General features: G+C 26.3%; 1 protein-coding gene and 1 pseudogene across 2 annotated transcripts; one reads left to right on the top strand and one right to left on the bottom strand.

Annotated features, from left to right (window-relative positions):
- The first annotated feature begins 1,402 nt into the window (after nucleotides 1-1,402).
- Nucleotides 1,403-7,735, top strand: LOC112688960 (legumain-like). 2 transcript variants are annotated; one of them, XM_025562408.1, is made up of 12 exons: nucleotides 1,403-1,442; nucleotides 1,501-1,685; nucleotides 1,790-1,887; nucleotides 2,071-2,152; nucleotides 2,210-2,295; nucleotides 2,384-2,522; nucleotides 2,624-2,693; nucleotides 2,787-2,920; nucleotides 2,996-3,223; nucleotides 6,021-6,143; nucleotides 6,212-6,394; nucleotides 6,918-7,735. In XM_025562408.1, the coding sequence occupies exons 1-12, from the start codon at nucleotides 1,421-1,423 to the stop codon at nucleotides 7,089-7,091; spliced, it is 1,524 nt and encodes a 507-aa protein (XP_025418193.1). In that variant the 5' UTR covers nucleotides 1,403-1,420; the 3' UTR covers nucleotides 7,092-7,735. The 2 variants fall into 2 exon arrangements, with proteins under 2 accessions (XP_025418193.1, XP_025418195.1); XM_025562410.1 differs by lacking the exon at nucleotides 1,403-1,442 and having other exon boundaries at nucleotides 1,593-1,685; nucleotides 1,783-1,887.
- A 1,167-nt stretch (nucleotides 7,736-8,902) lies between these two features.
- Nucleotides 8,903-13,264, bottom strand: LOC112689051 (annotated as a pseudogene).
- Between the last annotated feature and the right edge of the window lie 580 nt (nucleotides 13,265-13,844).

The raw sequence follows: 13,844 nt of genomic DNA, 5'->3' as shown, positions 1-13,844 counted from the left end.
TTGTTGAGTAATTTTATATTTTAAAAGTAGGTGAAAATATATTTTGCTAGAAGTTTAAATAAAATTATGATTAGTTACCTACCTGGTTTGGCTCGACTGAGATTTTCAGTTCCAAACTACTCGTATAGGTTGGCAACGTTAATATTAATTTTAAGTAAATGAAAAATTAAAAATTATTGGACTTAAATTGTCAATTATTGTTAAAATTAATAAACAGTGATTTCCTCTTGCAATTGTTCGAAAGTCTAAAAAAATCGATACGTGTAGTGGCAATGAGAACAACATTATTGTTATTTTTTCAATAACTGTTATATTTTTAGAAAATATCCATATGACTGTTTCACATAAACGACATTTATCATAAATCAAAACATATTTTTATATAAAACGTATTTAAATAATTCTACCAAATATCTAAACTCTCGATCTTCAAAAAAAGCAATCCTAGGCACTAGCCTCATAGCTTACTTCTAAACACGCCACTGTTTATAATTTATATATATAAATATAATAATATAATATAATAATAATATATATTTATATATATTTTATTTTTTGGACAATTATCATTGCGATGTCTATGCGCAGAAAATGAGAAGTTCCGTTAATCTTTATGTACTAATATTATTAACCTCTCAATATGACATTATTGACTACTCATAGTAATCACATGTTGATATTGCATACAGTAACTTCGTTCAACCTGGCGTTAAGCGTCCATAACACATCTTTGAGAAGTTAACAGGCACTTATTCGTAACTTCTCAACCGTCAGTGTGACAACTATGGGACTACTATGCTATAGGATTTTGCATACCGGGTATACATTAAGTTTTCAACTAGTATTTTCATTTGTATTTTGCATTTTGACATACAAATTATAAGTATTTAAGATTATTTATTTATTGATTAATTTTACAAATTTTAGTATAGGTATTTATATAATTAATAATTTTATATCGATAAATGTTAATTCTAAAATACACTATGTAGAATAATGCTTCTCAAACATTGCATAACGTATACATATTCTATTATTTCTATATGACGCTGATTCATAGGTAAACAAAAATTTTCATTCTCTCTCCAATGATAGATTTTTGAAGGACACTATTTTTTTTTTTAAAGAAATGTAAACATCTGAAACTGAATTCTTTAACGAAAGAACACAAAATACGATTGTTATATAATTATAACACAGTGCATTATCGCTTTAAGAGGCACTTCAATTATTTTATCTTCGTTTAAATATTTAGAATTACATAAAACATAGATTGTGCAATCTCTATTCAATTGTAATATATTATTACAATAATATAGTATAGAATAGTACTTACAGTAGAATGCATAAAATAATGAAGTACCTATAAAGTATTTATTTTGAAATTGGTTTCGAAAAATGCTGTATTTTTTCCAATAAAATGTTGAACAATAAACTTAAATGTAAGTATGAATCATATTACATAACTTACCGACTAAATATTATTTTTATTACTTACAGATTTATGGATAATCTTGACGTTAAGTTTAATTTTGGTGCTGCTTACGATATTCATTGCAGCGATGATCATTAAAATTGGTCCGAGTAATTTTATTGATAAATGTTTGGAACTTTTGGAATCTAAAAGAGAAACCTGGGTAATTTTGGTTGCTGGTTCAAAAGGCTGGTATAATTACAGACATCAGGTATAAAAATATATTTTTGATGTTTGTTATTATCATTAAACTCATCACGTATTCTAGTCAAATATGAATAAATTAAGGAAACTAATAATGACTCTAGTTTTTAGGCTGATGTTGCTCATGCTTACCAAATATTATTAAATAATGGTTTGCGGACTGACCATATAATTGTGATGATGACAGATGATGTGGCCTATGATATCGAGTATGTTCATTATTAGTAATATTTTTAAAAACAAATTTACTGAAGTTTTTATATTTTTTTTTAATATAAGTAAAAATACGAGTAACTTTTCTTCATTAAAAGAAATGTAATTCTACATTTAATAATTTTTATTAAAAACGTATTATACGAGGAAGTAATGCATATATGTTCTTTTAAATACAGAAATCCGTTTCCAGGACAGCTGTTCAACAGTCCTACTGGTTCAAATGTACATCAAGGTCTACGAGTTGACTATAATGGTGAAGTAGGTAAAATAATTTATAAATTATGTTATATCATGACTGATGATTAATTTCTATAGGATGTAAATAGTGACAATTTTTTGCATGTTTTAACTGGAAACAAGATAGCTATGCAAAATATTGGTTCAGGTCGTGTAATTGAAAGGTAAGACATATTACTGTTATCGTATGGTATGATTTTTAGAAACGATGGTCAACATTGTTAGCGGATACATGTATATTATGTTATATAGTAAAGAAAGAGATAATATTTTTGTGAATTTCGTCGGTCATGGATCTTCGGGTATATTAGCGTTTCCTAAAGATTACCTATACGCAGACGAACTAAACATTACATTAAATTCTATGTATAAAAGTGGCAAATTTCACAGAGTAAGATTTTAAAATGTAGTTATTTTTCATCATTGATATAGGGCACTTAAAAATATAATAATTTATGCTTATACATTTATGCTTATATGCAATCATTTTAGATGCTTTTGTATGTAGAAGCGTGTAAAGCTGGTTCTTTATTCGATGGTATTCTGAGTGAATCCAGTAACAGTAAGGATACTTTAAAAATTACATAATTTTTAATTCTAAAAGTATTATAACTATGATAAATACATAATAGATAAATAATCGATATTATGTTAGTATTTGCTGTCACTGCAGCCGGACCTAGGGAAAGTTCATGGTCAATATATTGCAGTGGTGATGATGACAACGAAACATCTATTATATGTTTAGGCGATGAATTCAGTGTTACGTGGATCGAAGATCAAGATAATGTAACATTTTATTTTTATTTAAAACAGAATATTGGATAAAATATAATTTTAACATAATATTATAACGGTTTATAGGTGAAGATCGGTGTATTTTATCCGGGGCAAGTAAATGAATTTTTCGAAACAAGAACCGTTCTAAATCATTTTAACCATGTAAGGAATTTAGTAAAATTAAGTAATGTTATGCCATATGGAGATTTTAATGTTGGTCAGGATAAACTGTCCTCATATATTGGAAAACCATCCGGAGTATTTTCAACAAATTTTAATCACTATAACACTCAATCTTCAACAAAAAATAATGTACGTATATCTAATTTACATAATATGCATATATATATATATATATGTACTTATGATGCTGATTATTAACCATTTTAAATACTATAACGAGTGGTTTTTATTGTTTAACATTAATTTTCATTGTTAGTTTATATATATATTAAAAAACATTATAAATACTCGTATATAATTCAAAGTAATCATAATTGTTATTTAGTTCTGAGTAATTTTCCAGTGTCTATGCGTAAAAATTGATTAAAAACAAATAATTAATTGCTGATTCAATAGAACGTAATGAATGATTCGATATTTTTGAAAAAATTGTCTACTTCATATTAAGATTCGGAAAAACCTATTTGAAGTAAATAAGTAAATCATTAAAAAATTATTAAGATTCTTGTTTCTAACTATTATTAAATCAGATAATCAAACTTCTATAAATAATTATTGTCCAATATCCAAATTAAGCACAGTGTCGAATCTTTTTGAAAACTTGGTTGAGCCTAAAAAATCAGAGTTATACAAAAACATTATAATAAATGATCAGCATGGCTTTCAATCACAAAAATCGATTGTTTAGTATATTATATTCAAGTTCTTAGTATCATTGAAAAAAAGGGATAAGTTAACACCATCTCACTTAGTACCATACTGACTTTCGTAGCGCATTCGACAAAATAAAGCAGTGATCCACATACTGTTAATTAATAAACTTATTATTCTTGGCATTAGTGACCCAATATTATTTTGATTAAGTTCATATTTAAGGGAGAACGTAACAGTTAATAAGTTTTAGCAAGATTTCTACTCCATCCGCCATAACTTTTGGTATCCCCATAGTGGACATCTATCATTTTTGTTTTTTTTATTATTTATGAACGACGTATAATATATGTTTAATTTTTGTAAAATGTCGCTGTTTGCTGATGACCTGAAAATGCATATCGAGATTAATTCTGTATATATCGTATATATTGTTGGATCTTGTAATTTTTTTGAATTGGTATGCCATAAGTAGATTAAAAATAAATATCGATAAATGAGTGTCCATATCGTTCACCAGACTTAAAAATACTTTAATATTTAACAACTCTATAAACAGCCTTATTTTTAAATCAGTTTCTTTTATTCAAAATCTAAGCGTATGCTGGAATTCGTTAAACGACAATGTTGGGATTTCAACAATATTATTTGGTTGTACTGCTCACCAGTTCATTAATTTATTGAGTATGAATTTATAATATGAAGTTTTTACCAAGGTAGTCTGATTCAACGTTTTATAATGTCCAATCCTGTTTTTAAAGTATATATCATATACATTTAAATTAAACTATTTAGCTAACTTAAGACTCGAACTTGTTTTATATTCTTATATATGCAGACATAATAATACATTATTTATTCACAAATGATTAAACAACAAAATAAGCTGTTCTGAAATATTTAATATAGTAAGCTAGTATATTTGCATTTTTAATTCTCGTTTCACGATTAAATTTTACGTACTTTTCTATTCATAACGATATAGTTTTGATGAGCCTTATGTCGTACGAAAATGAGATTGCAACAGTATTGCTTTTGACTTTAATTTTGATAACGAATTTAAACTTCACTGTTTGTACCTCGGTTTTGAATAAATAACTGATATTTACTATTAATTTTAATACTTTACAGTTATTTTAATATTCTATAGTTAATGTTCTATATTTACTGTTTTTTCTTCTTTTGTTTATTGTAATATTATATAGGTTCACTTTTTGTTCGAATGGACGTTAATAAATAAATAAAAAATATTACAATATTTGTTACAAAAACTAAGAAATACATTTTTAACATTAAATGATTGCTTTATGATTTGGATACGATAAGTCGGTATACCTTTAGTTAACTAACATAATAAGTGTTACTACTACTACTACTACTTGCATATGGCTTTATTAGATCAGCAAAAATAACACATAACATATTTATAAGTAGAGCACGAATTTCTATGCAACCGCATAATTTTTTCCTTTCAATATTTTTGGATTTTTGTCAGTTATTTCCACGAATCATCATAATTTGAAGCTAATGGTGAATTTTTTTTTTTGCATATTTCTGCATATTTAGAGGTTATTGCATATTTTTACATATTTTGGCAAAATTCAAAATTTATTGCATATTGAAATTAAAATTTAAAAAAAAATTTATAAAATAATATTTTGTCAAGTAGAAAAATTAAAAATAAATTTCATAGTCACTAAATAATAATTTATGTACATATTTGTTATAAAATAAATAATCAATTACGACGTAAACTTAATCACTCTTGCTGTGTCAGTCGATTATCGACATACCACTTGCTTCAAATATGCCTCAATAACTTCGGTTGACATCGAGGATTCGTTTTCAGTCTTTAAAAATATGTTAACCGATAAACGACACAGCTTTACAGAAGAAACTTGAAATGCATATGATTTTTTATTTTAATAATAAATAAAATTTTAAAAATAAATTAAGTTCAGAATAATCCCTAAATTTTTTTGTATTAAGTATTTAAATAATTAATTTTTATAAGTTCAATTATAAATTTTAAATAAATAAAAAATTCTTGCATATTTTTTTCATATTTTCATAATTTTTACTGCATATTTTTTGCATATTTTCATGATTTTTACTGCACATTATATGGCATATTTTGATACTTTTAAGTGCATACAAATCCGCGTTCTATTTATAAGGAAAATAATAAATAATTGATAATAAATATATAGACAATACTACAATTGTTTGTATTTTAATATTACATAATATTTTAATTTGTGTTATATTTTAACAGAACACAAATGAAAAAGAAAAAAATTTAAAAAATTCAACTAAATTATATCAGCTTAGTAAAAATCGCATCGGAGTGAATAATACTATGAACAAACGGAAACAATACTCTGAAAATAATAAAATTGTAAGTACTCGTATAACATAATAAAAATTTAATTTGATTTTGTTTAAAAAAATAATAATAAAATTTAGATGAAAAACATTATGGATCAAATATTTGATGCAATTCTTCAAGGTGTAATAAAACGATGGCCAGGATTTATTGGCAATATTAATGAATTAAAAAAGCTTCCTCGAAATTTGCCACTGAATGTATTTCCATGTTATAGAAGAAATTTGGATCTCATCAATGAAAACTGCTTTTCATTACCTAAGGTAAACTATTTATTTTATGAATAATGAATACCAAATTAATTGGATTCCATGAAAATTGTACTATCTATTAAAAACTCCAATCCAACAATAATTAATTTGATGGTGAGAAGCTTGGGAGGTAGATACTTTAACTAATATATTTATTTATTTTTTATAATGTATACAAAATTGATATTAGCGATGACACATAATATGTTATTGAAATTATATATATTACATCTTAAATAATGACATTATTTTCAATATTTCAATTTAGAAAATTATTCGTTTAAAATATTATAAGCAGAAAAAAAAAATATTTCGTTTTAAAACCATATATTACTATGTTTCTAAGTGATCCAAATGTAGTAACTCGGTAGGTAGTTAAAATAATAATGTTTAAATGAAAGTTGCATTTCAAATATTTTATAATTTACTCAGGCACTTAACAACATTAAGCAATAAAATGTTCACAGTAATAGACTTTTAAAATTGAAAAATAATAATATTTGCATCCAAGTTAAATTTTTCTTACAATTTACAGAATTTATACGCACTCAACGCAATCCATATATTTTTCAATCTATGTACAAGAGTTATAGACAGTAATGAATGGACTCAAGTACAGTTCGATGTGACGTTCAATGAAGTTGTACTCAATGTCTGTTCGAAAAATTCAACATTTTCAAATTTACTTAAAATGACCAATATTTATTGATTTACATTTTGTTTGTTATATAGTTATTATTGAGTTACTACAATTCAAAATAATAATGTTTGATAATTGTACACGTTTATGTTAAGCACCTACATATATTTATTTTTAATTATAAGTGTGCCAATAAATTGCCTTTTTCTAGTAGGTGTTCTATTATTGACTTTAAAATAATAGTGCTTAGTAAAATATTCTGTAATATAAAGTTCTGAACTTATGACTAACACTTTTACATTAGATACATATTTTATGGAATTAATTTGATCTTTTTATAACACCCCGTTTTTAACAATAAAATGTAATAATTATTGTTACAATATAGTTTCATATGTAACTGTAGAAGATAAATTTAGGATATCAGTTAAATAAAAACGACCATTTGGGTCTGTGCATTTTATACTGACGTTTAAAACTATATTTACAATGAAATATATGAGGATTACGTTCGTTACCTATTCAATATAAATGTTGAATTGTTTTAATTTTAATTTTCTTTTAATGTACTCAGGGGCAGATTGGCCCACTGTGCTACTGTTCCACAGCACAGTAGGCCGCGGCCGTGGAAATTTTTTTTACTAAGATTGCAGAATAGTGAACAAATTATCTGTTTATAGCATCTTGGTACCTAATTATATTTTTTAAATGATCCCAAGGCACAATTATAGAAAATCCTATATATATATATATATATAATTAATTATATTATACTGAAATCTAGTATGAATCAGATTTTTGGTAGTAAATCTAGTATTTACCGTGCTTAATGCAGTGGCATATATAGGTTTTTATTTTGGAGGGGGCCGATTATGTACTTGATTTTTGGGGTGAAGCACACTATTACGATAAAAATTACTTTAATACTATAAGACTTCTTGACTGTCTTTACACCATCAGAGACATAAGAAACTCACTTTTTTTAATGAATTATAATTTTTTAAAATTATAAAAACTACATAGTAAAAAACAATTTCTTTATTATAGTCACTTAAACTTCACCGCATATTTTCTTAAAGGAATGAACATATTTTATAAATATAAAATTTTAAATTATCGCATAAGCAACATTTTCAGTGTCGCAACAAATTTTTGGAAACCTTTAAGTTAATTAATCATTAATTTGTCAGCATTAAGACATATCCATGTTAAAAATAACAATCTTTAACAATGGGGTTTTGCATTTCAGGGGAGGAGGCCTGGGCCCCCTCGGCTCCCCTATAAATACGCCCCTGGCTTCATGCATATCATATATTATGTATATATTATATATTTATACACATGTGTTATAATAATTAATGTTATCACAGATGACAGAATAAATAAATTGATAACCAAGCCTGTAACCGTATGACTGTATTATATTCTGTGGTATTGTTCTATCGTGATACCTGTTTTTGGCTTTTGTTTATCAAAATAGTATGCTGTCTGAGTTTTTCTAATGGCGGGCGACATAGGCGCAACTAGAAGCCAAACACTGGGGGTGCTAAAATTATGTAGAGGACACAGACCCGTGGGGGCTATGCCCCCACACCCCCAAATACCATATTTAAATCTTATAATTACTATAACCATTCTTAAATGAACCATAAAAACATGGCACACAATATTTAAGTATACTAACAGTAATATACCTGATATTACATATATTATATTATTTAGGCGATACAAATAAAAAAATCTATTTTATAATTTGTTAAAATTATTATGTATTAATAATATAATTTAAAATTTTTAGCAGTTACTTTTATAAGGTACATTTTATAACTAAATATATAATTCAAAATTCTTACATGTCATACTAATATTATTTTTCTTTTAGTAGTTGAATATTTTTCTAGTATTTCTGATGAAGTAATTTTATTAACAATATCTCTTTCAATATTCAATATTGATAAATCTGTGAAACGCTGTTGCTCCATACTTGCCCTTAGCCAGTTTTTTAGACGACGCATTGAGGAAAAGCTTCTTTCACAAGTAGCAGAACTCACCGGAATTGTAAGAGCAACTTGTAACATTTTATACACGTTTGGAAATGTGGACTCCTTACAAATATCTTTAGTAACATCATGATTATAATTGGAAGGTAAGCAGTTCTTTATAACAAGCATTTCCGCTTTCAACAAATTCAAATTGATATTCATAACAACCTTAAATTAAAATTAATTTATTTATTATTATTAGTACATAACAAAAATCACTTGCATTGAAATATAACACACTTTATAATGATTTATAAAGTATTGACTCTTTTCATAGTCCATTTCCATAAAACAATCAATCGAACTAGCCATTTCAAGACTTTCATCTGAAAATCTGAATTTTAGGTTATTGATAATAGTGTCAATTATAGGAAAGTAAACTGAGCGCCTCCAATACACTTCTACTGAATCTGTAGCATTAATTTGATCATCCTGTTCAGCACCTGTTGTTGTTTCCAAATGGAATTCCCTTAAATGAATCGGTTGTGCTCTTATACGTTTTGATCCTTTATAATCATTAACAATAATTTAACATTTGCTCAATAAATAATTTTAATTACATATGAATTTAATACAAATAATATTTTTTTAAACAAACCAATGTGATGAACTTTTAATTCTATATTATATTTCTTAGATAGCTCTAAAACTGTCGACCATAATTTTGAAAACTCATCATCAGACCTTAGGCATGTAAATGATTGGATGACCCCATTAATCACATTTCTTGCTTTACCTAAAGTTGCTGTCTTAGATTGTAAAGAAGTACTTAGAATATTTATAATGCTCAAAACTTCTTTTAATATAATTATAACAACAAGGAATTGACACTTTTGTATCTGGTTTAGAATACCTATAAAAATTAATGAACTCATAATTGTCAAATATCATAGATAATAAAAATATCAATCAATTTGCATTACCTATAGCTTCAACAACATCTTTATCTGCTTGAACTTCAACTTCATTGTTCAAAAAATTTAAAATTGCAGAATAATTGTTCAACATTGATTCACAATTCTTATATCTGCAAATCCAGCGTGTATCACACACCCTGAGAATATTACCCTTCTTTAACCCTAATTGTAATTGAATTTTAACTAACTCAGAACTGTTGGACGGGCGAGAAAAGTGTACGTATACAGACTCAAGTATGTTGAAAACACTTCGAGCAATCTACAAAAAATTTAAAAAGTAATTCTATAAATTCACATAAATAAGATTAAAGATTATAATATTGTAAAGTACATACTTTGATTCCTTTACACATGTCCACAACAACTAAATTCAGTCGATGTGCCATACAGTGTGTATAAAGTGCACAAGGGTAATGCTCTTTGATTTTTGCCTGCACCCCTCCAAGACAACCCGTCATAACGCTTGCTCCATCATAGGACTGAGCTACTATGTATCAAGTTGACATGTTAATTTTTAATTTTTCAAAACATTTGAAAATGGCTGCAACAATATGGTTAGCGTCCTGTCCACTGGAGACATCCACAAACTCTAAGAATCTTTCAACTATATCAAGACCAATCACATATCTAACGCAAATACTTAATTGTTCTTGTTTATAAGATCTAAACAATTTTAATTTAATTTTAATAATAAAAACAGATTACAGGCAAATGTTAAACAATTTTTAATTTACCTGGCTTCATCAACCATAATAGCAAAAATTCCAGTATTTATAATTTCTTTAATTATTTTTTCCCTAGCATAATCAGCACTTATTTGAATGATTTCTTCTTGTACTTTCCAACTTGTGTGATTGATTTTAATATCATAATAATTTTTAAAATTTGGAACACATTTTGAAAACACATTGCACAGTTCTTTGAAATTACCTTGAATATATTATTTATTACTTAATGAAATCAAGTTTTTTTTACTTTTTTATTAATATTATATTACCTTGGTTTAAAGAATCAGATGTCTCAGAATGTCCCCGTAATGCTACACCTTGTTTACCAAGATACAAAACAATTTCAATTAATTGGGCCATATAAGCTCTATTTTCTGCAATTTGATTGTGGTGAGCATCTGATAATTTGGCCATTATGGAACCAGATTGTTTGCTTGTTGTATATGCAACCATTTTTGTCAAATTTGTTTTATGTACATCACTGTTTTGATGTTTCCCTATTTTTACAATAAACTGAAAGACACCAAAATTAATTTAATTAACAATAAAGAAATTAATTCCTTAACACACTAAATAGTAGGTATATTCACATTTATATAGTTATCAATTAATAGCTTTTAATAAAACTTATGTTTTAAGTATACAAATATATCCTATGCACAACTAGTTATGAATGTATACATAATTATTGATAGATTAATCCTTCATTAAAAAAAAAATTAATTTAATTTAATCAATTATAGATTTCTATAAAAATTTGTAAAATTAAATAAGTAACTTACTTTTTGCCAATTGTTACATCCAGTTTTTGTCCATATATCTTCAACTTTGCTAGTACCGAACATTCGGCAAACAAAACAAAACGCAGCATTACATTTTATGCTGTACTCTAACCATTCATAATTTGTATACCATTCACTTTGGAATGACCTATACTGCTTTCCAAATTTTGTTTTTATGTAAGCCTATAAGGATTCAAATAAACTTATGAGGTCCATGATATGAATGTTTATTTATTTTTATAATGGTAAAGTTAACAATTGAAAATATATTTTAAACATTTTTATATTTAAATTACTTAATTTAAAATATTCCTCAATATAAAATATTTTATTTGATAAATATTAATTTAATAATAAAATAGCTAATGTAGTAATGTATAATGGTTTTATATACACCATAATACATTCTATTTTAGCAAAATCTTCCATAGTATTAATATATTTTCTAAAAATCAAAAAGAAACTTACAGAGAGAACAGGGCGACATGGTCCAGTATCCAATGTACCTAAGTCAGCTAAACTTAAACCAGAATACGTTGCAATGTTTGAATTTGACTGTGGCGATTTTTCACATTCTTTAATATAAAACCATTTGAAAAAAACTTGTTTATTATAAAATTTTAACAAGTAAAGTATAGTGCCCTGCTCCATAAAAATTAAATAACAATACATTGTTTAGTAAAAATAAATATTATGACAAATGCAAAACTGGCTTACTTTGAAATAAATTGTTTTGAATAAAAAAAAGTGCAAAAAGTATAAAAGTAAAAGTTATCAATTTAACATAAACTACGAAGAATTAAGTCTTTTAATTCCAAAAAACGCAGAAGGATTGAACTTCAATACAATACTACGTACAAAAACCAAAAAAAAAAAAAAAAAATTAAGTTTAAATATAAAACCTTTTAAGCTAATTTACTCCCTCTAATGTATTGATGGAATAGGCTACTATTGCGATGAGCAGTTCAATTATTTTAATATTATATAGGTACCTGGAAGTGCCACTGTAATATTTCCTTTTAATTCACATGATGAACTTTGACGAGTGGTTCCAGGGTCGTCAATATTTTCAATATTTTCATCTTCTATAGAGTGATTATTTTTTTTGTTTTTTTTATTAAATCTATTAAAAATACTATACATTTTGAAATTTATATTATAGGTTACAGTTAAAACACTTCACATGAGAAAACAAAATATATTTTATTACAACCGTCAACCGTACAGTAATGGGTTTAGAAAATGACAATGGTCAATGAGTAGAACGTATACGGTATACAGTATTGAGTATACATTATAATATGATTTTTGATAAACAAATAGCTAATTCGTGGAACAGCCGAACAATGACATTTGGCGATTTATCGAATAAACTACAGTGACAGTATTCTATAAATAAACTACTGGTTTTATCCATTTATCACTTATCTGTTATCTAACCCTCATATTTTTAAATTATATCAATTGATTACTGCTAACCACGATTTTAGATATACATATTTAATCGTGCTGCTAATTTATTATCTATGACTGCTACGATATTGTCGATATTAATATATTATATCACGTAATATTTGATATAACGTATAACTATAATCATCACAAACAATTTGTGTTTCTGCTAAAAACGACAAATAAAAATAACTTGCGTAAAATGAACAAAATTATTTTTTTCACGCGATTTTACAATTTATGGTGTTTTTGAACTGGGGGTGCTAAATTAAAGTCTGGGGGTGCTGAAGCACCCCCAAGCACCCCCCTAGTTGCGCCTATGGCGGGCGAGAGAATAAAGTAAATTGTACGTTTAACATTTGTTATACACCTTTAAAAAATTATAATTTTAATTATTAATTTGAAATAAAATTCACAAAAAATAATATTGTATTTTTATTAAACTCCACTAACTTTTTGTGTATTATTTTAAAGCGTATTCTTTATAACACAAAGTAAATTTATTTTCTATAGTATCACGGGACATGGATTATGAATAACATCACATAACTTATCATGATTGTTGAACATAAAGGTTATAAGGAAGTGCCCCCTCTAACTTTTTTGAATCCTACCAAATATTAATTTTGTGAGACAAACACATTGAAAAATTCCCGAAACAATACATTGTAGACTGACTGTTTACCTATAATAGTAGGCCGGTACCCTCCCAGTACGGGCCTGAATGCACATTTTTAGTTTTAGCATTGATTATACTTGTAAAAACTAGTTAATATATAATATCAGTGGCGGCGCGAAATATTTTACTTCATGAATTCTGTTAGGATTTTGCCCACCCACCCACTCACATAAAAAGAAATTTAAAGGTAGCTTGTAAAAAGAGTTTTCCCACTATTCGTTC

Source organism: Sipha flava, unplaced genomic scaffold (assembly GCF_003268045.1).
Source record: "Sipha flava isolate LNK unplaced genomic scaffold, YSA_version1 41_pilon_pilon, whole genome shotgun sequence".
In the NCBI taxonomy this organism is placed as follows: Eukaryota; Metazoa; Arthropoda; class Insecta; order Hemiptera; family Aphididae; genus Sipha; species Sipha flava.
This window is presented reverse-complemented; position numbering and strand designations above follow the sequence as displayed.